The sequence below is a fragment of the Heloderma suspectum genome, chromosome 1 (genome assembly GCF_057233095.1).
Source record: "Heloderma suspectum isolate Gila_16-S chromosome 1, 16-S_ref, whole genome shotgun sequence".
In the NCBI taxonomy this organism is placed as follows: Eukaryota; Metazoa; Chordata; class Lepidosauria; order Squamata; family Helodermatidae; genus Heloderma; species Heloderma suspectum.
In genome coordinates, this window is record NC_139458.1 from 339,454,046 (window position 1) to 339,481,964 (window position 27,919).

A 27,919-nucleotide genomic window follows, 5' to 3' on the forward strand; every position below is an offset into this window, starting at 1 on the left:
TGTAATATATTATGCAACTCAGGGCACGATCCTATGGGGATAGGTGGCCGCCTCCGAACTCAGAGGCGACTCCTATCCAATTGCAGGGCAGGAGAAGCACAGAGGGGATTATTCCTTCTGTGCTTCTCCTGCCCTGCATTTGAGGCTAGACAGCCGATTTTGGGAAGGCGCAGCGGGGGAGGAGGCTGCCGTACAACACATAGGATGTGTGATACCGGCATTTCCTCCTTCCCCGCCACAGAATGCCCCATTTTGGCTGCTCCATGCTCCTCTTCCGAGCACAGCGTGCAGGGCCATTCTGCGCTGCTTGCAAGGAAGCATGGAAGGCGGGGAAGGTCGGTTCTCTGGGAACCAGCCTTAGAGCACAGGCTCCAAGGTCAGTTCCCAGAAACCCACATATACAATGGCCGTCTAGCCACTGACTAGCGGCCATAGGATTGCTCCCTCCAGCATATTTGCATATATTTCATTTTGTGCATAACATACTCCACTTCTGCTAGTCATAGAAAAGGCCAAGACTCTGTCTGTCTGTCTTGCTCTATAACAAAAATATTCTCAGAGCAACGAACAGTAAATAAAATATTAAAACAAAAGTATATAATCAAATGTTAAAATCAAATAAAAAGCAGCACAAACATTGTATCAATCAATACAGCAAAACAAGCAAGCGAGCAATCACATAGGGCTGAAACACTCTTTAAAATATTAATCAATATTTCTGTAATATCAAGTGAATTAAAATATTACAAACAATGACATTTTAAAAGCCTGGGATGATAATAAAAAAAAAAAGTATCTGCCTGGCACCCAAAAGATGTCAATGTAGGTGTCAGAGGGGAGAGAATTCCATAACTGGGGGCCACATCAGAGAAAGCCCTCTTGTGTAGCCACCCCCTGCGCTTCTGATTGAGGGGGGTCTTTGGAGAAGACCCTCTGTTAACAATCTTAAGATATGAGTAAGTACCTATGGGAGGAGGTGATCTTTCACATATCAAGGTCTTTAGCCATGCAGGGTTTTATAAGGTCAATATAACAATGGCCTTCCGGTAACGGCTATTCAGGTTATGAGTGGAACCACTGCAATGTAGTACCACCCATACCCAAACTGACAGCCTCCCAAGAAGTATCTCATAGATGATGATCTCCGAAGCTGTCGAGAGATTAAGGAGAATGAACTGGGTCACACGCCACTGTCTCTCTTCCGACAAAGGTCATCCCACAGGGTGATGAAGGTGATTTCTGTGCCAAAACCAGTCCTGACCTGATTGAAATGGGTTCAGAAAACTAGATTCATCCAAGAGCACCTGAGGTTATGGGCCACCACCTGTTCAGGTATCTTGCCTAGAAAGGGGCATTTGCCACTGAACTATCATCATTAAGATTTTCTGGTTCCAAATAAAGTATCTTCAGGAGTACTTGCACTTCCACCTCCTTCAGGGAGGCTGGGGCCATTCCCTATAGATTAACTAGCTCATGGACCTGACTAGTAGATTGTATAAGACTAACTCTGGCCCGCTTGTTCTGGCTGCCTATATGCTCCTGAACTTAAGTCAAGGTGCTGGTTTTAACCTATAAAGTACTACACGGCTCAGGGTCACAATACCTGGCAGCACACTTCCTCTGAGATGAACCTATCCATACCCTGCATTCAGCATCTAGGGTCCTCCTCTGGGTGCCTCCTTCAAGGGAAGCTCAGAAGGCAGCAATGAGGGAGAGGGCCTTCTCAGTAGTGTCCCTCTGTCTGTGGAACCAGCTCTCTGATGAGGTCTGCCTGGCACCAACATGGTTATGTTTTCAGAGCCAGGTTAAGACCTATCTTTTTTCCCAGGCATTTGGCAGCACAGGATGAGTTTTAATCAGTCCTGGATGTGTCTTTAGTTATGACTAACTGTTTAAAGTTGTTCTTAGTTATATATTGTTTGTGTGTAATGTCTGTGTGCTTTTATGCAAATGGCTTTTAAACTTAGTGTATTGTATTTTAATGTTTTACCTTCTGTAAACTGCCCAGAGAACTTTGGCTACGGGGCGGTACAGAAATGTAATTAATAATAATATATAATTGATGTTTTAATTTTTTATTTGCTTTTTGTTACTCTGAGAACACTTTTGTTATAGATAGATAGATATCTTCTTGGCCTTTTCTGTGACTAGCAGAAGTGAAATAATGATGCACAAAAGGAAATATATGCTCATATGCTTAAATTGCATAATGTATGTATATTACAATGTTTTAAAGCCCAGAATATACTGTGTTGGAACCATTATTAACTATAAGCTGGGAATCCAAGAGCCATACAACTTGCTCCATGCTTCCAAGAGACTTTGGGCGTTCTCCTCCATGCCATACGGCACAGCCATTTTGAAACCGAAGGGAGTTTAAGAAGTAATTTTAACGAGGAATTAATTATCTCCTAGACCCAGCCCTACTCGATGTAACCAGTCACAATGAGCAAGGCTCAAGTGAGCACACGGTCAGCCAAACCTGACCAAGCAGGGACCTCGGGCCCAACAAATGGAACCTCATCCAACCGCACTAGACCAGGCAGCTCTCCACGGACTGATCTGCATTAACTGTGGAATGAAGTCATGGTGGACGTTCCAAACATGTCAGAATGTGCCACATGTCACAGCATGTAGCTTAGGGCTAAGTTAAGGAGTGTTAAAGAGAACTTGAGAGTGCGTTGAGAACTCGAATTCTAAGTTTGTGAACAACTTGTTCATCTTGATTGCTAAAAATCCTGTTACTAGAGATGAAATTGTTTTTAGAATGATTTCTGTGTACTGGCTTCTAATAAGCTGAATCTGATCCTGCTGTTGCTTGGCCTTAGTTGTGTTAATGGCTGTTTGTTTATCCATGTGGCCTGGATCTCCAGATCAGATGGAAATCAAGGTAAAATGTTTATAAATAATAGCTAGACAGTTTTAGAGGCTGTTGATGAAAAGCAGTTAGCCACAAATAATGATTGCTGTTTATGGAATGTGATGTAGGTATTGCATGTGAGCTACACAGTAAATCAGTTTCTACTCTGGATTGTCCTGGATTGTGTATAGAAAAAGATGGGAATACCCCTCCAGTCCTCCCTTTGTGTCATGATCAATCAACCCAGGAAGCTTCTGATTAATCAGTTTCCTATTTGGTCCTCTCCAGGAAACTACAGTTTGTTGTTGTTCAGTTGTTAAGTCGTGTCCAACTCTTCGTGACCCCCATGGACCATAGCACGCCAGGCCTTCCTATCCTCCGCTCTCTCCCGGAGTGTGCTCAAAACTACAGTTACCAGCTTTAAAACAAGCCAGGATATTAAACCAACTTCATGGTTTAAGATCATGGCCAGTTCTGAAACAAATGATCATGGTTTACCATTCACCCACTGTATATCCTCAATTTGTTTTCCGATATTGAGCTATTTCCTTCCTTGCTGCTGCTAATAGCAACAAAATTAGATCTTTATGAAACAACTGTTTCTGTGTGTATTCAAAAATAGATGAAAGTGCCAATAGTGGTGTGCTGTGTATTGTTTATTGGGTTATCTGTGATTTATAGTTGAAAATAGATGTCCAGAATTCTTGAATAGATTCATGTCTACCACATGTGGAATAAGGTGGTCTTGTGAATATATTCAAGTATTGAATATATTCACAAGACCACCTTATTCCACATGTGGTAGACATGAATCTATTCAAGAATTCTGGATATATATATATCCCATATATATAATATATTCAGTACTTGACATCCCCATCAACAGTGTGGTTGATGTGACTTAATTTCACTGGTGTTACATGCTACCCAGACCCTGATGCTGGGAAAGACTGAAGGCAAAAGGAGAAGGGGATGGCAGAGGATGAGATGGCTAGATAGCATCACCGATGCAATGAAGATGAACTTGAGCATGCTCCGGGAGGGAGCGCAGGACAGGAAGGCTTCTTTTTCCAAATTATGTCCCACTGTGTTTCTGCAATCTGAGCCCCAATATCCCCTTCCCTTACCATTTTTAATCCCTTTTTGATGTGCCATAAGCCAACACAACGAACCCTTAAGTTTGTTTTATAAGTCAAGACATTCATTTTCAAAGAGCAGTAGCGATCTGATTGCCTCAGTCCTGCGTATTAATTTTGATGCAGAGCTTTGTACTTCAAGTATAAGAAGCTAATTCACTATATGATCTTGTAGTTCCTCATACACATGTAGGAAGAAAGCCAGACTATGAAGCACATGGTCTTCGATGTCTATATACTAATGCCCAGAGTATGGGAAACAAACAGAACGAACTTGAACTCTTAATACAGGAGGGAAATTATGACTTGATAGGTATAACTGAGACTTGGTGGGATGACTCTCATGACTGGAATACAGCAGTTGAAGGATATAACTTGTTCAAAAAGAACAGGAGGAACAGAAAGGGAGGCGGGGTTGCACTGTATGTGAAAAATACATATCTCTGCACAGAAATACAGGAGGAGGAGCTTGGTAGCCCCATCGAGAGCATCTGGGTTGAAATAAATGGAGCAAAGAATAAAAGGAACCTGGTGGTCGGAGTCTACTACCGGCCACCCAATCAAGGAGAAGACAAGGATGAAACTTTTGAAAAGCAAATAGCCAATGTTTTAAGGAAGCATGATGTAGTAGTAATGGGGGACTTCAATTTCCCCGATATTTGTTGGGAGACAAATTCTGCAAAACATGGCCCCTCCAGGAAATTCCTGACTTGTGTGGCGGATCACTTCCTCCTACAGAAAGTAGAGGAAGGAACTAGAGGATCGGCTATCCTTGACTTGATCCTAACCAACAGAGATGACTTAGTGGATAAAGTAGCAGTTACAGGAACTCTGGGGGAAAGCGACCATGTTGTACTTGAGTTCTTGGTTCTAATGGAAGCAAAAGCCGAGTGTACTCAAACGCGTACCCTGGATTTTAGGAAAGCTGATTTTAATAAACTCAGAACAATGATCAGTAAGGTCCCATGGCAAACAATGCTAGCGAGAAAAGGAGTCCAAGATGGGTGGGAACTTTTAAAAAAGGAAATTCTCAAGGCACAATCACCAACAATTCCAACAAGAAGAAAAGGTGGAAGACAACAGAAGAAGCCAATGTGGCTTCACAAAAAGCTTAGGGATGACCTGAAAACAAAAAAGGACACATATAGGAAGTGGAAAGAAGGCCAAGTAACAAAGGAAGAGTACAGGCAGGTAGCACTGAATTGCAGGGATGGCGTCAGGAAGGCTAAAGCGGAGAACGAGGTGAGGTTAGCGAGGGATGCTAAAAACAACAAAAAGGCTTTCTTCAGCTACGTGCATAGTAAAAGGCAGAGGAAAGAAATGGTTGTTCAGCTATTAAATAAGGATGGCAAAATGATAACAGATGACAAAGAAAAGGCAGAGGTGCTCAATTCCTACTTTGGCTCAGTCTTCTCCCAAAAGAGGGTCTATGACCCCCCTGGCAAAGGCGAAGTACAGGCTGAAGGGGCAGGATTGCAGCTTGAGATCGACAGGCATATGGTCAAGGAACACCTCATTACTTTGAATGAGTTCAAATCTCCAGGGCCAGATGAACTGCATCCTAGAGTAATAAAGGAACTGGCAGAAGAACTCTCAGAACCGCTGTCTATTCTCTTTGAGAAATCATGGAGGACCGGGGAAGTGCCAGATGACTGGAGGAGGGCTAATGTTGTCCCTATCTTCAAAAAGGGTTAAAAGGAGGAACCTGGGAACTACAGACCAGTCAGTCTGACATCAATCCCTGGGAAAATTCTGGAGCAGATCATAAAGCAATCCATCTGGAAGCACCTTGACAACAATGCCGTGATTACTCGAAGCCAACATGGATTTGTCAAAAACAAGTCCTGCCAGACAAATCTGATCTCATTTTTTGATCAAGTCACCTCCCTTGTAGACCGTGGGAATGCTGTAGACATCATATACCTCGACTTCAGCAAAGCTTTCGACAAAGTGCCCCATGATATCCTGATGAGCAAACTTGCTCGAAGTGGGCTAGATGAAACAACGATCATGTGGATCCACAGTTGGCTACAGAATCGGACTCAAAGAGTGCTTATCAATGGGACCTTCTCAAGCTGGGGAGAGGTAACGAGTGGGGTACCGCAGGGCTCAGTCCTGGGCCCAGTGCTCTTCAACATTTTTATTAATGACTTGGAGGAGGAGGTGCAGGGAATGCTGATCAAATTTGCAGATGACACAAAATTGGGAGGGATAGCTAATACTTTGGAAGACAGAAACAAAATTCAAAGTGATCTGGATAGACTGGAGTGCTGGGCAGAAAACAACAGAATGGCATTTAATAGGGACAAATGCCAAGTTCTGCACCTAGGAAAAAGAAACCAAATGCACAGTTACAAGATGGGGGATACGTGGCTCAACCACACTACGAGCGAGAAGGATCTTGGAATTGTCGTCGATCACAAGCTGAATATGAGCCAACAATGTGATGTGGCTGCAAAAAAGGCAAATGCTATTTTGGGCTGCATTAATAGAAGCATCGCTTCCAAATCCCGGGAAGTACTAGTTCCCCTCTACTCAGCACTGGTTAGGCCTCATCTGGAGTACTGTGTCCAGTTCTGGGCACCACACTTTAAGAAGGATGCAGACAAGCTGGAGAGGGTTCAAAGGAGGGCAACAAAGATGATCAGGGGACTGGAAACAAAGCCCTATGAAGAGAGACTGAAAGAACTGGGCATGTTTAGCCTTGAGAAGAGAAGACTGAGGGGAGATATGATAGCACTCTTCAAGTACTTGAAAGGTTGTCACAGAGAAGAAGGCCAGGATCTCTTCTTGATCATCCCAGAGTGCAGGACACGGAATCATGGGCTCAAGTTACAGGAAGCCAGATTCCGGCTGAACATCAGGAAAAACTTCCTGAGTGTCAGAGCAATACGGCAATGGAACCAATTACCTGGGGAGGTGGTGGGCTCTCCAACACTGGAGGCCTTTAAGACGAGGCTGGACAGCCATTTGTCAGGGATGCTCTGACTTGGATTCCTGCATTGAGCAGGGGGTTGGACTCGATGGCCTTGTAGGCCCCTTCCAACCCTACTATTCTATGATTCTATGATTCTATGATTTATTTTTTCTGCTGTCATAGATTTTATTTTCTCTGTTATATCCCTACTTCTGAATGTACCTTTTTCTACTCAGATCTTGTCTATATTTTTATGGATCTGTGAACTCTGGATGATATTTATCTGATATCCACAATATAAGTTGTGTAATGTGTTAGGAAAAGGTTTCCTTTCCATTTAACCCAAGTCTTTAAAAGAAGTGCTAAAGGTTTTAGTGTTAAGCTATAAGGGAGGTGGATTCCCTTATTAATGTTGTACAACCTCATCCTAGTTTTATTCATTTCTGCAGTTTCTTTAGGAATTCCTTATTCTAAGCAATTGAGTTGAATTGAACATGCCATATTTGTAGTCTTTCCTGGAATGAAAGATGTGCTTTCTAATCTCACTGTAAAGTCCTTCCCTTGCGACCTTTTCAAATATCCTCTGAATCAGTACTGATTTTCTGTCTTTTTCCATAGGACCTTTCCTGAGCTGTGTTCATATTACACGGTACTCTTAGCTTGTTGCACCACAGATATACAGTGCCTTGCATATGTAGTCACACTCCCCCCTTTGACTTTTCCACATTTGGTTGTGTAACAACCTGGAATTGAAATGGATTTAATTGGCATTTTAACCATTTGATTTACTCAACATACTTAACACTTTGAAGGTGCAAAAGATTTTATTGTGACACAAAGGTTAATTAAACAAAAACAAACTGGCATTTGTTAGCTGCGTAAGTATTCACCCCCCTGAGTCAATACTTGGTAGAAGCACGTTTGGCAGCAGTTACAACTGTGAGTCTTTGGGGGTAAGTCTCTACCAGCTTTGCACATCTGGATCCTGCCATTTTTGTCCATTCTTCTTGGCAAAATTGCTCAAACTCTGTCAGGTCGGATGGGGACCATTGGTGAACAGCAATTTTCATTTCTTGCCACAGATTCTCAATCAGATTGAGGTCTGGGCTTCGACTGAGCCATTCTAAGACATTCAGGTTCTTGTTTTTAAACTACTCCAGTGTAACTTTGGCTGCGTGTTTAAGGTCATTGTCCTGCTGGAAGGTGAATCTCCGTCTTAGGTCCCTTGCAGACTGAAACAGGTTTTCCTCTAGAATTGCCCAGCATTTGGCTCCATCCATCTTGCCCTCAGTCCTGACTAGTTTCCCAGTCCCTGCCAATGAAAAGCATCCCCACAACTTAATGCTACCACCACCATGCTTCACCATGGGGATGGTGTTGTCAGGGCAATGAACATGCCACACATAGGGTTTTGCAGTAAGGGTAAGAAGTTCAATTTTGGTCTCATTAGAGAACCTTTTCCCACGTGTTTGCTGTGTCTCCCACATGCCTTTTGGCACAGTCCAAACGGTATTTGATATGGTTTTTCAGCAATGGATTTCTTCTCACCACTCTTCCATAAAACCCAGCTTTGTGGAGCATCTGGGTGATAGTTGTCCCATGGATGGTTTCTTCCATCTCAGCTGTGGATCTATCCAGCTCCTTCAGAATTACCATTGGCCTCTTGGTTGCTTCTCTGACTAATGCCCTCCTTACCCGGTCATTGAGTTTTGGTGGACGGCCTTCTCTGGGCAGAGTCGCAGTTGTGCCATACTTTCCATTTTGTAATAATCGATTTAATGGTGCTCCGGGGGATGTTCATAGTTTGGGATATTTTTTTAAAACCCAACCCTGCTTGGTGCTTTTCATGGTCTTTATCCCGGTCCTGTTTTGATAGCATCTTGGTCTTCATGATGATGTTTGCTTAGATATGCTCTCCAACAAACTCTGGGGCTTTCCAGAAATAGGTATATTTAATCTGAGATCATGTGACACTTGAAGTGCTCACAGGTGGACTCCATTCAGCTAATAATGTGACTTCTGAAGGCAGTTGGTTGCACCAGAGCTTATTTAGGGGTGTCACAGCAAAGGTAGTGAATACTTATGCAATCCAGACTTTATAGTTCTTTATCTGTAAATCATTTTGTAAAATATGTAGATTCCATCCCCCACTTCAACATTATGGACTATTTTGTGTAGATCGATGTCAAGAAATCCTAATTAAATCCATTTTAATTCCAAGTTGTAGCACAACAAAATGTGGAAAAGTCAAAGGCGGGTGTTAGGGGTGGTGAATACTTATGAAAGGCATTGTAAATATAAAATAATTAAATATTTTATTTGTTGGGCTGTTGTGGTGCTTGACAACATTTTGTCCATTTGGCTCTTATCAATAAAATCAAAGAAATAACTATCCATTTGAAGTCTGCTCCTAGCCAGTAACTACTACTAACTGCTAGTCAATTAACTACTCTTAAATTAGATCTTTTTGTATTTTGCTTTTCAAAGCCCTACCTACTGATATTTATTTATTTGTTAGATTTATATCCTTCCTGTTGCTCCACAGAGCCCAAGGCAGAGTACATGATTCTCCTCCTCTCCATTTTATTCTCACAACAATTCTGTGAGGTAGGTTAGGCTGAGAGTCTGTGACAGGCCCAAAGTCACCCAGTGAGCTTCATGAGACAATGGGGAGTAGAACCCGGATTTCCCGATTCCCAGTCCAACATTCTAACCACTACTTTACACTGGCTGCCAAATATGTAAGTGTGTGTATATATGTACATAAATAAAATATATAAACACACATGTGAATGAAATCTTAAGCTCTAAAATGGCTGTTTTATATAAATAATGTGCATTGACAACTTTAAGCAGCTAATGGACTGCTTCCTGTTTACTGCAGCAGGTACTAAATCAAGATGTCAATAAATGTATGTGTAGGATCTCAGTATTTATTATCGCAGAAATAAAAATAGAAATGAATACTGATTGAATATTTAAGAATCTGCAATTGTGCAAATTATACCCATAAGCACTGATGTGAAGAAAATTAGATTACAGTGCAGAAAAAATGGGCCTGCCTGAATGGCATTTCAATTAATGTGTATTCAGCATTAAATACATTTACCATTTGGAAAGGTGCAAAGCACTTTGCAGAGCTGTTAATATTGCATTCATTCGTGTATACTCGTGTGGGTGCTTACCCAGTTGCCTCAGCCCTTGTTTGGAGTCGGACATCATGATAGCAACCTGGAGTTGTTAAATCTGTATAGTCTGTTCTGTCATGATGTCAATACCAGTTTCTGAACTGATAACATGGGCTGAGAGATCAGGTGGAAGGGACTGCTCTGGCTCAGGGGCCTGATAAATGTCTGGCTGGCAACAAAAGGCTAGTCATGTGGAAAATGTGATTAAAGAAATGACATAAATAACAAAACTGCCTGATGGCTAAAAGGGCTTAATGAGTCATTGTGCCATTTGTCTAGAATGTAGGTAGGTCAGTCTCCATCTCTCTTTCTCTCTTTTCTCTCAATCTCTCTCTACCTGAAGAACAAAACTGAGTATCATGTAAAGAAGGTCCAGATGCACCCAACATTCATGGACAGCCAAACATAATCAACACTGCCAAATCACCCTCAGCTATTCACTCTGCAGAGCTAAAGGTTGTGGTTGGTTCTTCCAGTTCACTGTAAAAGCATCCTTTATAGACTCAAAATGTTTATTGTATCTTAAATTTACCAATAAGAAGCTCCTTACAAATCAGGTGCTTGCTTGTATGAAGCACTGTGGCACATATAAATGGAACTTAGAAGCTTCTTCTGTGCTGGGCAAAAATGTGTGAAACTTGGCATAACAGCTAACTGTTACCTTAACTGATAGGACACTGGATTTAGTGCTGCATTCATTTTGATCTTTAATGTGCTTATTACATTTATTTATTAAAGTAAATACAAACTAGATTTCTTCCAGCAATTTCAAGCATCAGGAAAATAAAATGTGGCCTTGCATCATTGCAGAATTTAGTCACACCGGTATTTTTCATTCATCATAATTAAGTTTTGCTTCTTGTAATAGGGTGTCTTCTTAAAAAAGTTTCCCCACAGCTACAGTGGACCGTTTCCCTTTTGAATTTGCACACAGAGTATCAGCACAGAGAAAAGTTGCAAGCTATTTAGTTCTTGAATAAATTAAATGCCTTTTCTACATTCAGTGCTTAACATTTTATGTATTGAGTTTGACAGCAGTGTTAATGACTACTATGCATTATGGGAAAATAATTTACACTTGAGGAATCTGGAGCTGCAGATAATATGAGACACTGGCAATCTCACAAGCAACCTGAGAACCTTAAATTGTTAGAAAAATGTCCAGGGCTTTCCTTGAACTTCTCTAAGAATCGTTCTGATATGCTGCTCTTTATCATTTGGGGCTGCATTGAATACTCACGTTAGGACAAAAAATGCCATTCTTTGAAAATGTGAAGTGGTAAGAGTGTCTGTTTTAAGCATTAACAATTAAAGATGACTAGATGAGTAGAAAATTGGTTTCTGTTTTTATAAGTGGACACTTGTGGCCAAGAAGGAATAGACACTCTAATATATCTAATGGCCTGCGTCTAAGATTTGCAGCGCCAACAAAAAAAAGTGTAGGTTGGGGCATACTGGCTGTTCTGCCAGCACATCACAAAATGTGGCATTATGCCAGCATTGCAGGTATGTTAGTCCTGAGTTTTAGGCAGATGCACCATTATGTTCTTTTAGGATTGGCTATTCAGATTTCCATGTGAGCCAGCATATAGCATTTTCGTGTTTCTTAATAAAAGGAGCTATAAGACGATAACTGCTCTGTAAACTTTAGCCTAAAAAGTTTGTAGGCTTTATAATAGCCTAAACGAATGTAATTAAGTTTACATTGTACCAGTTGCAATTGCTAGACTGGATGAGCTATTAGGTGCAAGCTTAATGCAGTGTAGATGTGCAAAGTTGGATTTCATATTCTGAGGCAATGGTGTGAAATTTCAGTATGTTTTGGTAGGTGCTTGTTTGTTTATTAGTTACATTATTAAAGATGATCAAAAATTGTTCTGGAAGCTACTGTTAGAAAAAGTAAAGAGCTGTGAACTAAGTAATTTTAATAGGCTATATGTTCCAAGCATACATTTGTATTATGGCAACTCTTAACAACTTTGCTGGTAACTAGCTGTCACAGGGCTAGTTCTGATCTAGTTGTGAGTGTTCTCTCTGTTCCATTCAGATTCAGACCTATGGGGAGGCAAGTTAATGTACAGGGGGTAGAACAACAGAAACAGCCTAAATCTGCACAGAATCCCACTGTGTTTGCTGTGACAAGTCCACTTACTGTTTTAAAGAAATGTAGCAACTGAAATAAAACCTGGGATTGCACTCTAGGTAATTGTTCTGGGTAGAAAAATCTATGCTTCCCTCATTCTTTGAGCCCTGAAACTGTTCAGCCTCTCAGACTTGCTTTAACTACTTTAAGCCCACCCAGTATCTTAAAGACAAGCAGTACTGTAAATCTTACGGCCATTTTATGTGACTGTAGTGTTTACTGTGCGGGACAGTGTATTTTCAGAGCAAACAATGTGAATAACAGTGAAGTGTTGGAATGCTTATAATTCACCATGCAGATATAATAGAGTTGCACACGTACTTCTTTAAAAAAAAAATAGAAAAGACATTTTCACACAGAGTGGTTACAAATAAAACTGAAGCAGGAGATATCAAAGCATTTGTCTTGCATTTTGTTTGCCCTACAAATTCTCACGGCTCCATGAAAACACATTGCAATTGGGAAGGTGCCATCATCCATTAGAGCTCTTATAGCATGGATATCAGAAACAAAATGGTCCAGATGCAGAGAAACACTCCCTCATTGTGTCCTTGGAACACACCGCTTAGTAACATCACAGCACAAGACATAATCACACCCCCAGCAAAATGCCGGAATTTGAATATCAAACCTCCACCCATGTTGACATTTACGCTATTGTTCCTTTCCTTGAAAAATTAACAGATTTTCTGAGTAAAGACAGGAGAAGCAAGGGGAAAACTTGGGAAGATTAGAGGCTGATGACTGTCATGTGGAAACCCTGTAAAATCTTGTGAACAAGGCAAGCTGATAGCACTTTAAAAGCGTCATCTGGAAGTAACCTGTAAATAAATATCCATTCAGATGTCTAAACAACAAAACCTCAGAAATGTGTTTGAGATGAGAGACCCATGAATAAAATACAAAATATTCTGTCTGTAATACAAGTGAAGATTGTTAGCCTTGGCAAAAGTAGCCATTTAAAACTGCCATGTGCTTCATGGCTTTCCTATTAATCAGATCTACTTACGTTGTAAAATGAGGAGGATATTCCACTTTGGAATGTAACATCTCATATCTTGCCACCTTAGTAGTAAATTCAGTCTGTAGGGTGCTATAATCAGGCTTGAGTAAATGAATCTTCCTTTTATGGCTTGCCTGGAATATTATACAAGAAATTAGTTTGCCAGTTTCTGTCTGTTGTTTGCTGCAGAAGAGAATTTAACATAGGAAAATATAGCAACTTTAACTAACAAGAAACTCAGAAAAGCAAATTTTTTCTCATGATACAATGTAAAAGTGAATCTTGTGTGTAAGATTCACACTGAGGAGTTTGAATAGAGAGCTGGGAATATTGAAGATAGGTTTTGCTTGGATTACACTTTGATAGAAAGAGGAAGGTGAGTAATGCATTTTAAGAATGAAGTAAGAAGAATATGGTCCTAGATCTGAACCTGCTTCCAGTTTCTCATGCTGTACAGTGAACACCTCTATGCTTGTATGTTCTCATCCATAAAAGAAAAGATTATCAAGTAATGGCAGCAAGTTGCATTTTTCTTGCTACGCTCTGTGGCACAGCAGAGCTAGCCCTAGGACTTAATAGAGTGAACAAGAGGTGTTGATGGGATAAGCTAACTACTTTCCTGCTGAGCCTCCGTTTAGGCATCAAGATAGCTAATGAGCCAGACTTTCCCCTCCAGACCTGAGGTAATTAAGTTTGTCTTAAACACTCGAGAGCAGCCTTCCCTAACCTAGTGCTCGCCAGATGTTTTGGACAGCAACTCCCAATATTCCTGACCATTGGCCATACTGGCTGGGGCTGATGGCAATTGAAGTCCAAAACATCTAGAGGGCACCAGGTTGGAGAAGGCTGCTTTGTAACTTGGAGCCAACTGAAAGCAGACTCTGAATAAATTTTGAGAAGAACAAAAGAAATAAGCACAGTATTGTTTGGGCATGCCCAGTGGAATATTGCTTGGGCATGTCCACTTTATCATGCCATTTCACAAACTGCTTAGGAAACTCACTTCAGTTTGCGAGATAGTGGAGGCGAACCTCCCTTGGGTGCACTGAACTAGTTGTGTAGTTCTTTGGTCTTGGCCAGTGAACAGGGTCTGCTGTGATCTTCTTGGACTTCATATCTCTGACTTTTAAAATACAGCGTATTCCTTAATACCAGGAAGGTTTAAGCTATTGCTAATAACTTAGCTCAGACCCTATAGCAGGAGTCCAGTACCTCAGGCCCAGTGGCCAAATCTGGCCTCCTGCAGTCCCAATCTGGCCCTCCAAGGTTCCCCAGATGGCCATGCCCGTTTCCTCTGACCACCAATTATCTTATGGTTTCCTCTGCGTTTGTGTAGTTTTTCCCCCATTCTAAAAGGTTGAAATGTCTCTCCTTAGGCTTCGTTACTGGCAGTAAGAGCTTTAAGCTAAAATATGCTGCCATTTTTGGCCCACCCCTTTTGCCTTTGGGTGGGGGACTACTGGAATGTGGCTCCCGAGAGCTTCTATGAAATAGAATTTCATAGAACATTTCTCATGTTGAGAAAGGTTCAGCACCCCTGCCCTACAGCCACCTCCTGACAGTGCTCGGATTACTTTGGCAGCAGTCGATTTCTTTGGCAGTAACATCATGAATAGAAATCTAGGATGAAGCAGTGGCTTCCTCCAGACCAGTACCAATGCTGTGCTTGGATCCTAAGCAGCGCAGAGGGAAGTGTTGCAAAGAACATGCACCCAACGCTAGATCACATGGCTGTTCTCATATATACAAACCGATGTTTTGGTAAGGCATAAGGAACTGTTCACCCAGAATTTCCCTAGCCCCTTATAGTTTGTCCCTGCAGACACTGCTTTTGGTTTAAGCCTTGTACCCATCTTCTGTGTTGTCATTAGTAGGATTTGTTTTAGTTCTACTGAAACCATTCTTGGCTTAGGGATACTTGTTCTCCAGATGTCCTTGAGCCACGAATATCTAAAAATACTCACATTCCCCCCCTTTTGCACAACATCCAAGTGCATGTGTATTAACTGGTTAAAGGGTGATGGCAAAATGTCAGATAATTGGAATACCGAAATGTGGATTGCCATCAAAATCTGTTGTCTGTAACAAATGTCTGTTAATAAAATATAATGTTTGCACCACATTAAGGTTGGTGGTGCCAGTAGACCATCCTGCCGATAGGAAATACTTCAGTTTTCTTTTACATGTCTCTCACTTACTCCAAATTGTTCTCTAGCTCACCATTCTCGTATTTTGCTTTTTTACTTTCCTGCTCCAGATAAGCTTGCCAGTCATTACAGCCCTCTCTTTCCTTTTCCAGCTCATGCCTTTGAGTCTCTTGCTGAGCTGCTCCCTGTGCCTGAAACATCCTCCCACTTCCATCTGGCAGTCTCACTTCTTTGAACCTTTGTCAACCTTCCTCTACAGAACCTTTAATGAGTCTGACTTTTCCTACTTGTTCTGCCACATATTAAGCATTACATGCTTATATCTTTTTCTTCCTGTTTTTAATCTTTAATCCTTGATTTTAAAAAAAAATCAGGTCTGTGTAACTTAAGAAGTTGCCCAGAGGGTTTATATTGGGGGTGGGCAACTTTGGGCAATCCGGGGGCCAATTCCCCCTACCACCTCTATACTGCCGAAAAGAGGGCAGTTTTTTAAAATTGTGGTTTGCCACCAAAGTAAGGTAAATTTGTCCATTCTAAGCCACCATAGCTGCTGTGGGAACTTAGAATGGCAAAATTTAGCTTGTTTTCTAAGCCGGTGGTCTCCAAAGTGGGGTGCACGCATCCCAGGGGGTGCACAAGCCACCTCATAATTGAGCAGCCTCCTGCTTCCCTGATGAGCTGCCATTGTGTGGAGTGATGGGGGTGGCGGCAGCAGCAGGATGGGACAGGAGCCCAAAGGGAAGTTCCCTGGCATTTCTCTCTCGGCTCCAGTTCTATCCTGCCTCTGCTGCGGCCACTGAGAGCAGCTACGCTATTCTTTGCCAGGCATGTCAGAGGAAGCCATGGCACTGGAGCAGCTGCCATCCTTCCGAATGAGAGGGGGAAGGAGGCTAACCCTTCCCACCCTCCTTTGACAGAATGAAGCCGAGAAGAAAGCATGTGCTATGACCGCTATGTCAGCCATTAAAACCAAGTATCACAATAAACTGAACTTAGAACCAGACCTTCGAATTGCTGTATCACAACATATCATAACGACGTAACAACAATCAGGTATATCAATGGTTGGACATCTGAACTGGATTGGTTTCCCATTGTCTTGTAGGCTGTCTTGTACATAGTAAGGGAATATCCCTTTTTCAAAGCTGTTGCAATAAAATAGACATGTGCCCCCTTTCCCTGTTGCTTTTGGTAGAAAGGAGAAAGCTCTGTACGACTCCATCTGTGCGAATTATAGGTCAGCTGGGTTCTCGCTCTGGATGATTAATGTTAAATGGTAAAGAGGGAAAGGAGATATTACACATTTGTAAGGAAATTTGAGTAGCCTAGTTTTATTTTTAGGCTGACTGGCGAGTTGTTGATTGAGTTCTAATTGAAATTTGCTTTTGTATTGTATGTTTACATTGCTGATTGTTTTGGTAGTGCAATTGTGTATTTTACTATGAACCATTTTGAGAGCCTTTGTTGGGCCCAGATAGCAGTAGATGTGTTTTTAGAAGTAAAAAAAATATACAGATGAGTCTGAGCATGTTGGACAGGTGGTCAGTATTCACCAAATTACATAGCCTTTACAAACAAAAAGCACATAATGAAAAAAGAAGAAAGGCAAACAAGGAGAAAGGAAGTTGAATCTTTGCTTGGGGTTGTTGACACAGTTAGAATTACAGCTAATAATTCTGTCTTCAGGTTTTCCTATTATTATTTCATTATTGCTGCATGTGTTTAAATTCTAATCTTTCCTGGGCATGAGCCTGGCACACTTTCCATATATAACTACATGAAGAATATAGATTATAAATAGGAAAAGCTTGTGTACAGCATGACATAATAGTGCCTCTGTTTCAGGTGATCAGACTTTAAGAATTTGGGATGCAAAGGCACCAAGACTCCCAGTGATCATTCCTGCTCACCAGGCTGAGATTCTAAGTTGCGATTGGTGCAAGTATGATCAGGTACAGTAGGAGAAAAAATATATTTCTAAACACTGGAGAAACTGCTTGTATGATTAGGTAGTCTACAGGCAGATAATAATTCAGGTCACAATGTGTCAGCGTTAAGTGTTTTGGACAGACTTCAGTGGGAGAGACCAAAGCATGTGCTTAGCTATTCTATTGAAATAAGAAGGACTTAGCATGTTTAACTTTGCCTGGACTGTTTCCCCCTTTTTTCTTTTAAAATTGCATACCACTATCAATATTCTACTACAAAATTGACTGTTAACTTATTTACCATTTCTCTTCAATTTATACTTGCTTAAGTGAATTGTGTCTCTGAGGGAGAACCAAGAGAGCATAAGAACACAAGAAGAGCCAGACTGCATCAGACCAAGAGTCCATCTAGTCTAGCATTCTGTTCACGCAGTGGCCAACCAGCTGCCCATGGGAAACCCACAAGCAGGATAGGAGTGCAACAGCACCCTCCTCCCCATGTTCCTCAGCAACTGGTGTACATAGGCATGCTGCTTGTGATACTGGAGGTAGCATATAGCCATCAGGACTAGTAGCCATTGATAGCCTTCTCCTCCATGAATTTGTCCAATCCCCTTTGTTCTGCATCATTGCCCTTTCTTTCCTCTTTACCAAAGAGGAGTGTGCTTATTTCGAATCAGGAATTTCAAGTTTGCATAATTGGCATCTTTGTTTCATTGGAACTCCTGTTGTTCGTTGTCTGAATGACAGTAGATGTGCATCCCAGTTTGCATTTTTCTATATGGAAGACAATAGTTTAGATGTTACTTATAAAGTAGGCTAAACACATATCTGCTGCCTGTCTGTGAGCACATCTCATAAATATTCTCTAATTATTCAACAGTGTTAGCAACTAGAAATGAGTCTCGTTTTTTTTGAACTTGGGTACAAAAAGAACACACATGTTCCATAGAGTGTGAAAGCAGTACGCATATAGGGCGGGTTTCCATGTAATGCTAAACCGAGGTTCAGTGATATGAGGATGAGCCACAGCAAGCTTTGGGCTGATGCACTGCCCCCACCGCTGCTGTGAGAAAGATTGGAAGCTTCCATTTTTGATTGAGCACAAGTCCACAGCTTAGTCCAAACCCTAAACTGGTTAATTTTAACAATCCCATAGTTTGAAGTTGGCTTGTTTCAGAAAAATATATTTCGGATTTAACCACAGTTTGTTCAGTTCAAATGACACAACAAGCTGGTATTAATAAAGACTCATTGTAGCTCATTCTTGTAATGCTGAACTGTGGTTATGTATGCACCAGATCATAAAATTACATATGTAAAGGTAGAGGTGACCTAGATGTAGATTGGATATGGAATAAGCATATCGATTTGAACTAATCAGCTTAATCTTTAGCTCTGGATCTCTAGTATTTTAAATGTTCTCATATATTTTATTCTCTCTATCAAATATATTGTGATGAGCAACATGTGGCCTCTGCTGCAGCCCCCACCATCCCCTGAATTTACCTGAATTTGGTAAAAAGTAAAATGGGGGGGGGGGAATAAATGGCATGTGTAGCAGCTACAGGGTGCACAAAGGGTCAAAATTAGCTTGATTGGTAAGCTGATTTTGATCCTTTTAGCACTCAGTGCCACTGCGGAATACCAAAAAGGTCAAAATTAGGTTTCAGCAAGCTAATTTTGACACTTTTGGCACTCTGTAGCCACACAGTTTTTAAAAATTATTTTTATTTTGAATTTTTTTGTGTCCACGGGGAGGGGGGGCATCTGGGGGATGAAAATGCCTCTGAAGTTGCCTACTCCTGACATATATTATTTGTAACTCTAGATTGATTTATTTTTGCCACTATTCTTTAAATTTAGCATTTGGAAGGTATTCATATATTGACTGTAAACTATCCTTGTACATTTTATTAAATTATCAGAACTTGCTTGTAACGGGTGCTGTTGACTGCAGTTTGAAAGGCTGGGATTTGAGAAACATCCGACAGCCAGTATTCAACCTCTTTGGGCATACTTATGCTGTAAGAAGAGTTAAAGTAAGTTTTAAAATTGTTCTCGTCATTACATTTGTAGATTGCTGTATATTTATGAATCTGAACATTTTATTGTATTTGACTAATAGCCATTACAAGCAACATAACTTAAAACATCATGTAATAACAAAACGTAAACAGAATTAAGTTAACAAATCACTTGCACAGTCCACTACAATAGCATTCAGAGTGACTGCATGAATATGTTTTGTAGCCTTAGCAAACAAAGCTGTTTTTGTGTGTAAAATAAGGGTCGCAGTCTGACAGTAACCAACAACTCTTCGCATAGCTACTTTCACCTTTTAAGAATGCCAAAATCTGTCCCAGGAATCTCTCCCTGTGGTTTTGTAAATAAGGTGAGATATCCTCTACCTCTCCCATACCATAGATACAGAACCATAGTTTTCTTGGAACATGCCTGTATCTTTCATCCAAGAATGCTGTGGGCATGGTTTGGAAGCACAGTTCTGTAAATGAGGTCCTCAAAGAAGCAAAAGGAAGAGTATGCAGGTACTGAGCTCTTTCGTGATCCATTTAAAACAAATAATACCACTGAGAAAAGTTTGAATATTTAATTAGATTTGGGTCCTGCCTATTATTTATTCCATAAATCCAATCCCCCAGTTTGTTTTTGGCTCCCAGTATAGTAAAAATATCTGGTAGAAGGTTTTTGGAGGTTAACAACTCTTGGCATCACTTAGCCCAGCCACCCTTCTTTATTTGTTCTGTTAAGCAAAGCTTGGGGAGGTGATCTTCTGGCATTTCCAGAACCCTCTTATAATATAGAAGGGGCTGCCTTCTGAGCCCAAGCTCCTACTGATATCATGCCTGTCTCTGCGCTGAGGAAGGGAGCTGGGGTCCCTGGGGGTACTGCCAGTAAGGATCTCAAAAACTTATTCTGACAAGCCTCCAACTCCTGCAAATTGTTTTGCCTGACCCCCCCCCCCCCGATCTCAATCCCATATTGGATTTGAGCAACAACTTTTCCAAGAAATACTTTCAGTGCTCAACCCACCAACCTGCCTCCCCTGGAGTAGAAAATATTCAAGATAGCTCAAGTTGTCTTCTGTGCTGTTATTTTAATGTTCTGGAGCTGAATCTTCCAAGAACTTGTTTCATCAAAATATACACCCAGGTATTTGAAGGAGGAAACCTGCTCTATCTTATTTCCATCTGGCCTCCAGTTGTACTTGCGGGGATGTTTACCAAAGACCAACACCTTGGATTTAGCATAGTTAATTGTGAGCTGTTCCATTTGGCAGAAATCATAAAGTTTGTTCAGACTTCTCTTCAGCCCAGTTTTGTTCATGGAGAGCACTTTAACACATTTACAATGTTAATTAATATAAAGATTGAACAAATGTGGTGCCAACAAGCAACTTTGTTTGACTCCTTTGGTTGTACAGATTTCTTCTGACAATATCCCATCTGTGCTAACCCTTACCCTCATAGTTGTGTTTGTATAAAATTCCCAAATTAGGAATAGCAATCTCTTATCAGTATTGGTCACTGAAAGCTTATCCCACAATTGACTCCTATTGATTGAATCAAAGGCTAAGGAGAAGTCAATGAAAGCAGCAAAGAGCCTTTTGGAAGGGCCAGTTGTATATTTATAAATTAAATGATGCAAAAACAAAGATCTGGTCCACAGTGCTATGGTCTTTCCTAAACCCAGCTTGTTCCTGATGTAAAATATTATTTTCATCTTCCCAGTCTGACAATTTCTGGAGGAGGAAATGGCTATGGATCTTAGAGCTGAGATCCAGTAAACTGATTGGCCGATAGTTATGAGGTTTAGATTTATCTCCTTTCTCGTGAATTAGAAATATTATGCTCAACTTCAGACCTTCAGGGAAGATTCCCGTGCTATTAATATGAGAGAATAATTTTGCTAACAGGGATGCCCACCATTCATGATTATTCTTAAAAACCTCCGGTGAAATCATATCCTCCCCAGGTGCTTTGCATTCTGCTAAGGCATGGATCCTCTTCATGGATCACTGCCTGTTGTGGCGAAGGGGCTTGCGTAACTCAGTGAAGCCATAAGCTATGCCGTGCAGGGCCACCCAAGACGGACAGGTCATGGCAGAGAGTTCGGACAAAATGTGGTCCACTGGAGAAGGAAATGGCAACCCACTCCAGTATTCTTGCCAAGAAAACCCCATGGAACGTATCACAAGGCTAAAAGAGATGACGCTGGAAGATGAGCCCCTCAGGTCGGAAGGTGTCCACTATACTACTGGGGAAGAGCAGAGGGTATTTCCAAGTAGCGCCAGAAAGAGTGAAGTGGCTGGGCCAAAGCCGAAAGGACACTCAGCTGTGGATGTGTCTGGTGGTGAAAAGAAAGTCCGATGCTGTAAAGAACATTATTGTTTAGGAACCTGGAATGTAAGATCAGTGAATCAAGGTAAGCTGGAGGTGGTCAAACATGAGATGGCAAGATTGAACATGGACATCTTGGGAATCAGCGAACTAAAATGGACAGGCATGGGCGAATTTAATTCAGGTGACCATCATATCTACTATTGTGGGCAAGAATCCCTTAGAAGAAATGGAGTAGCACTCATAGTCAACAAAAGGGTGGGAAAAGCAGTACTGGGGTACAATCTTAAAAATGATAGAATGATCTCAGTACGAATCCAAGGCAAACCATTCAACATCACAATAATTCAAGTCTATGCCCCAACCACTGATGCCGAAGAAGCTGAGGTTGATCAGTTCTATGAAGACCTACAACACCTTCTAAAACTAACACCAAAGAAAGATGTCCTCTTCATCATAGGGGATTGGAATGCTAAAGTAGGAAGTCAAGAATCACCGGGATAACAGGCAGGCATGGCCTTAGTGTACAAAATGAAGCAGGACAAAGGCTAATAGAGTTTTGCCAAGAGGACACGCTGATCATAGCAAACACTCTTTTCCAACAGCACAAGAGGCGACTCTACACATGGACATCACCAGATGGTCAATATCGAAATCAGATTGATTATGTCCTTTGCAGCCAAAGATGGAAAAGCTCCATACAGTCAGTAAAAACAAGACCTGGAGCTGACTGTGGCTCAGATCATGAGCTTCTTGTTGCAAAATTTTGGCTGAAATTGAAGAACGTCGGGAAAACCACTAAACCATTCAGGTATGACCTAAATCATATCCCTTATGAATATACAGTGGAGGTGAGGAATAGATTTCAGGGATTAGACCTGATAGACAGAGTGCCTGAGGAACTATGGACAGAGGTCTGTAACATTGTTCAGGAGGCAGCAACTCAATCCATCCCAAAGAAAAAGAAATGCAAGAAAGCCAAGTGGCTGTCTGATGAGGCTTTACAAGTAGCTGAGGAAAGAAGGGAAGTGAAAAGCAAGGGAGAAAGGGGAAGATATATCCAACTGAATGCAGAGTTCCAGAGAACTTTTCCCAAGGAAAATTGTGTTCAAGGCAGCTCACAATATACAAGTAAACAAACAATAACAGCACTACATAAAATAAGAAGCATTTAAACAACAGTATTAGATAGCATCACCGATGCAATGAATATGGACTTGAGCACACTCTGGGAGAGAGCGCAGGACAGGAAGGCCTGGCGTGCTATGGTCCATGGGCTCACGAAGAGTTGGACATGACTGAACGACTGAACAACAGCAACAAATATTTCTAACAGAATATCAACATTTCAGTAGTCTTAATAGTAATTCATAAAAATCACTATAAAGCAAATCAAACCAAAATCGCTACATTGGCCATTCTTAAGGTGTTAACCAATTAACCCCCCCTTCCCAAAATTAAAGGAGAGGCACCTTTACCATCTGTTTTATGGCAGACTGAATGGGCCAATTTGCATATTACGACAAACCACTGTGGGTTAACTAACCCTCAGAGTGCTGGGATGCATGCTTGCCGCAATTTTGAATACGCAAGCCCCAGGCAGTGGTTATCATGGGTTGTTGTGTCATGCAAATCTGGGTGGTGCGATGGTTAAATAACTCCTACATAACCGTAGAACCTTGGGTTACGTGAGGGTTGTTTAACCCTCATACAATCACCACTGCTCGAGTTCGCACAACACGACAAGCCATGGCAACCCCAGGCTGGAGTTTGCATATTCAAAATTCGGCTGGCATGCACCGTGGCAGCCCCCGAGGATTAATTAACCCACAGTGACGTATTGTGATATGCGAACTCAGTCATTGTGTCTCTCCCTCTGCAGATTGTTCCAGAAGCAGCTGCTTCTTGGCTCCTGAAGCTGAGGGATGGAGCAAGGCAGGTAGAAATAACCACGCCCATGATAGAAGCCAGAGCGTCTCTCTAGACCAGGGGTGGGCAGCATGGGCCCCCTGTGCCTTTAGTGTAGCTGCCCCCTGCTGCTGTGTCGCTAAAAAAGTCAGTGGTTTGCCAGTGAATTTCAGCAATTCAACTGAGGCTGAAAATGGCCGAAATATAGCCCTTTTCAGCCTCCATCATGTCATGGAAATTTGGCAGCAAACTGTTGATTGCTTTTTGGCAGTGTGGTACTGGGGGCATGGGGGCATCCCCCGGGCAGGCCTGGGGTGGTGGTGGTGGTGGAAATTGCCCTCCAAAGTTGCTCACCCTGCCTTAGACCCAACTTTTGTTAGGCGTGTCTAAGCCTAACTTAACAGCCGGTATATTGGGTAGTTATGCAAAGAAGCCCTTCTACAACTTAAAATATTTTAAATACGTACCTTTTTTCTAAAACGCACTTGCATACATCCATCTTGTGGATAAAGTGGACTTTTTGTCTTGGTACTTCCAGATAGTATGCTAAAGTTGCTGCTGGCATGAAATCTGGGACTTGCTGTAAGTATCTGTTGGAAGTTCTTGCTGCTTGAGCACTTTAAAAACAATATAAAGAAGGGATATTCAGGTCTATAAACCTTTCTAGGAAGAGTTGTTGTTCACCATAGATGTGCTTGAAAATGATGAGTCAAAGTGTAATTGTGTGGGAGCCAGAAATGAGGTTGACAGAGTTTGGCTCACGGTCCCCATCTTTGCCGCAGGCTTTGTTCATCTATACAGTGTATGCCAAGGATCATCGTAATATATCTACTCTTTGTTATGGGCGAAATTATGAGAGATGTCTCTGCTGGCACTAGTTTGAAAGCTTGACTCAAGTTATCTTAATAATAGTAATTAAATGAAAAGAGAATCTTGGGAGAAAGTATGGCCTTGGTGCAACCAGCATAATGCATATATCTCCTAAGTGTTCTGTGAAATGATACAGATTTGGAGGCATATTGCTGCTGCTGAATTGGGGAAGAGTTTTAAACATTTCAGCAGCTGGGGAGGGGTTTACTGCAAGTTTCTTTATAAGTTGAGAATTCATGTTCAGGCTGTAGCCCAAAGAAAAATATAATAGCCACCTTGTGTGACTGTCATGTAAGGGATTTAAAATTGAGTTGAAATCTTAATTTATGATAAGGCTGCTTGGAGATGCTATAATGTTATAGAAACTGGCAACATTATGGTGTTATTCATACTGAATAATATTTCCATTTGGATCATTTATAATGTTCCTGTACAAAACTGTTCTTAGTAAATTCTCTCTCTCTCCACCCCCCACCCCCATTGCCCATATATTGGGCTGGTAATATTTTTGTTTTCCTTTTATGTTTTTGCAGTTTTCACCATTTCATGCCACTCTGTTAGCTTCCTGTTCCTACGATTTCACTGTGAGGTACAGTAATTTTTTTTATTACATACTCATAAGTCTGCCTTGCACTTCATGAAGCATACAGTAATTTTTGCTATCTGTCTGTGGCAACATAATTTCCTGGGGAAGGTCCTACATTCTGCATTTGTGGCCTTGCAAAAGTGTTGTAAGAGAGAACTTTATTCTAACCATTCTAAGCTATAAGAGAATGCTGGGTTTTTCCCTACTTGTCCAGGAAAAGGCCTTCTGCTTCTGTTGCAGAGACTGGAGATGCTCCCTTGCCATCTGATTACACTAGTTGCAGCACGACAGAGGAAGTGTTACTACCGCAGGTTCTTCTTTAGGCCCTTTTTAATCAGCCTGGTACCTTTTGGGTTTAACAGATGGTTTTCTAATTTGCCTTTTCTGTATCTTGTTATGTTTATGCTCTTTTATTTGGATCTCTAAACGGCATATGTCACACGCAGATAAAGATACTGCAAATGGTATGTGCAAATACAAATATTCTTTGGAATCAATGGGCGTGTGTACTGGAAGTGTCTGCAGAGTATGAGATGAACCTGCTCCTGCGGATATTATTTATAAAAGGCGCTTCTAGGTGAAAGCTTTTGTGACTGACAGGCATGCTGCATCCGTGCACCTGGCACTTGTAAGTCTCCCAGGAACTGTGCCAGTGAGCATACTGCTGCCAGATAACACGGTTAACACAAACTGGTACGAAACCAGCCATAGTAGTTCTAAAGCACTGTACTTGTTGGTGCCTTTTTCTTTTCTCTTTTTGGTAGCATACTTTCCCCCTGTTTAGTGCTATTCTTCCATACAGAAGCACCTCAGGCCTTGTTTTCATAAACAGCAAACATGGCAGTAAACGGGTGTCTCCACTGTGGCCCAAATGACATGTTACCCTTAATAAGTAGCATGTCACTACATCAGTGCTTTTTTTTTCTTCCTCAAAAGTAAGTCTGGGGGACCTGATCCAGATTGAGCATCGCGGTAGGGGTCTTTATTTTATTTATTATTACATTTATATCCTGCCTTTTTTTCCTCTTGCAAAGAACCCAAGGCAGCTTACCTGGACTTCATCCTCCTCCATTTTATTCTCATGACAACCCTGTGAGGTAGGTTAGGCTGAGAGTCAGTGACTGGCCCAAAGTCACCCAGTAAGCTTCATGACTAAGTGGGGACTAAAACCCAGATGAGTCCCAGTCCAGCACACTGACCACTACACCACACTGGCTTTAATCCTTTGCTCCCTGCTGTGGTCCCAATCTGAACTGTGCTGTCCGTGCCTGCAATTTGTGTAGTGGAAAAAAGCTCCCATTGAAGCGAATAGGGTCTTTTATCCCATGCAGATTGCAGGTGTGTGTGTGTGTGGGGGCTAATCTGGATGGGGACCACAGAAGGGAGCAAAGGGTTAAAGACCCATGGTCTGGCCCCCCATGTTTACCTTTGATGAAGAATTTATTAGTTAAATGTTTATACTGCCCCAAAGCTGAAGCTCTCTGGGTGCTTCTCAGAAATGGAAAACCATAAAATACAATAACGTAGTAAAATGTAACATAAAAGTACTTATGTAGCTGCATGCCACATATTAACAGTGACTTGTAGTTTTTCTCCTTATCACTTCATTTAGCAGGCAGTGAGGCAGTGGCTCACATGACTGAACTCTCCTCCATATAACAACACAATTGTTCCACTTAGAAAGCTACATGTTAGGACAAAGAGTTGTAGCCTAGCCTCCTCCCTGACTTGCTAGCTTCCTGTGCGGTGCAATTCCTGTCTTTTGCAGAGGAGCCACCACCTGTTGTCCGACCAGTACGGCGTAGACACAGGTCTACCGCCTCATCTGTGCATGAGAACTATGCATAAGAGGAGAGATCCATCTGCTATACTTGTAGAGAGCATTATTGTATTTTATGGTTTTCTCACTGGGGAACACAAGGGCTTGTTTTTAGGTTTAGACTTCCAGATTTTCATTTTCAAGTGCTAACTAAAAATATGTGGCGTTTGCTGTTGAAAGACTAATTCGGAGGGGGTCGGATATTGGCCATCTGCCATAGCAGATGCTCTTGACAAAATAGCTGTTCAGCTAACCAGTATCCTGGAGTCAACGAGAGAGCTTTTTTTCATAAGCAGAATATACCAGAAATAACTTAGTTAGAACCCTTTTAATATCATGCCATTTGTTGTCATTAAACTGTTTGTGAGAGAGAACCTTAATCTGTTCCTTCTCATTTATTTTGTTACACTTCTATACCGCCCAATAGCCGAAGCTCTCCGGGCGGCTCACAACAATTAAAACCATAAAGTACAACATAAGATACAATATAAAAGTTAAACACTACAGTATAAAATAAAATTTGGGGGAAGTTCAGCCTTGTGTCTTATTTTTTTGAGCACTAATAACATTATTATTAGTTTTCTCTATAGATTGTTCTAAAGGCTTTTCAGACCTGAACGCTTTTGTGTTTCTAGTTAGTAATAGGTCAGCTGTAGTGATATTAAGAAACCAATCCACAACACTTTTTGGTTAAAGGCAGCTCCCCCAATAATCAAAGTATAGTGATACCTCTAAATACTAAGTTGCCAGTTCTTTTACTAGCCCTACTATTGTGCTTTTATTGGAAGTCTGATGTATTGAAATTAAACAAGTGTTGCTTTCCCCAACATTTGTATTTCCATTTGTCAGTCTATTAAAGAAAATTCAGTGGTTGGCAAACAATAAATACAATTGATAATTGTCTTAGACGTATTTCAGAAGTGAAGAGCCCTCTCTGGATTTTCTAAATATCTATCATTCAAAAAGAGGGAAAAATATGAAACCTGGGGAAGTGAGGATGATATCCTGCTATAATGAACTTCGCATATTTTATAGCCATGCAAACACTGTCGC

General features: G+C 41.3%; 1 protein-coding gene across 5 annotated transcripts in view; it reads left to right on the forward strand.

Annotated features, from left to right (window-relative positions):
• Positions 1–27,919, forward strand: part of PEX7 (peroxisomal biogenesis factor 7) — a 98,633-nt gene that overhangs the window by 17,130 nt on the left and 53,584 nt on the right. For 3 of the 5 annotated variants that reach the window (XM_084827653.1, XM_084827654.1, XM_084827655.1), the window contains exons 6-8: positions 17,240–17,346; positions 19,251–19,364; positions 24,995–25,050. In XM_084827653.1, the coding sequence (XP_084683779.1) occupies positions 17,240–17,346; positions 19,251–19,364; positions 24,995–25,050 (277 nt within the window). Of the gene's footprint in view, positions 1–17,239; positions 17,347–19,250; positions 19,365–22,288; positions 22,495–23,565; positions 23,623–24,129; positions 24,174–24,994; positions 25,051–27,919 lie in introns of all 5 variants that reach the window. The other 2 variants (XR_014786707.1, XR_014786708.1) reach the window with 2 other exon arrangements.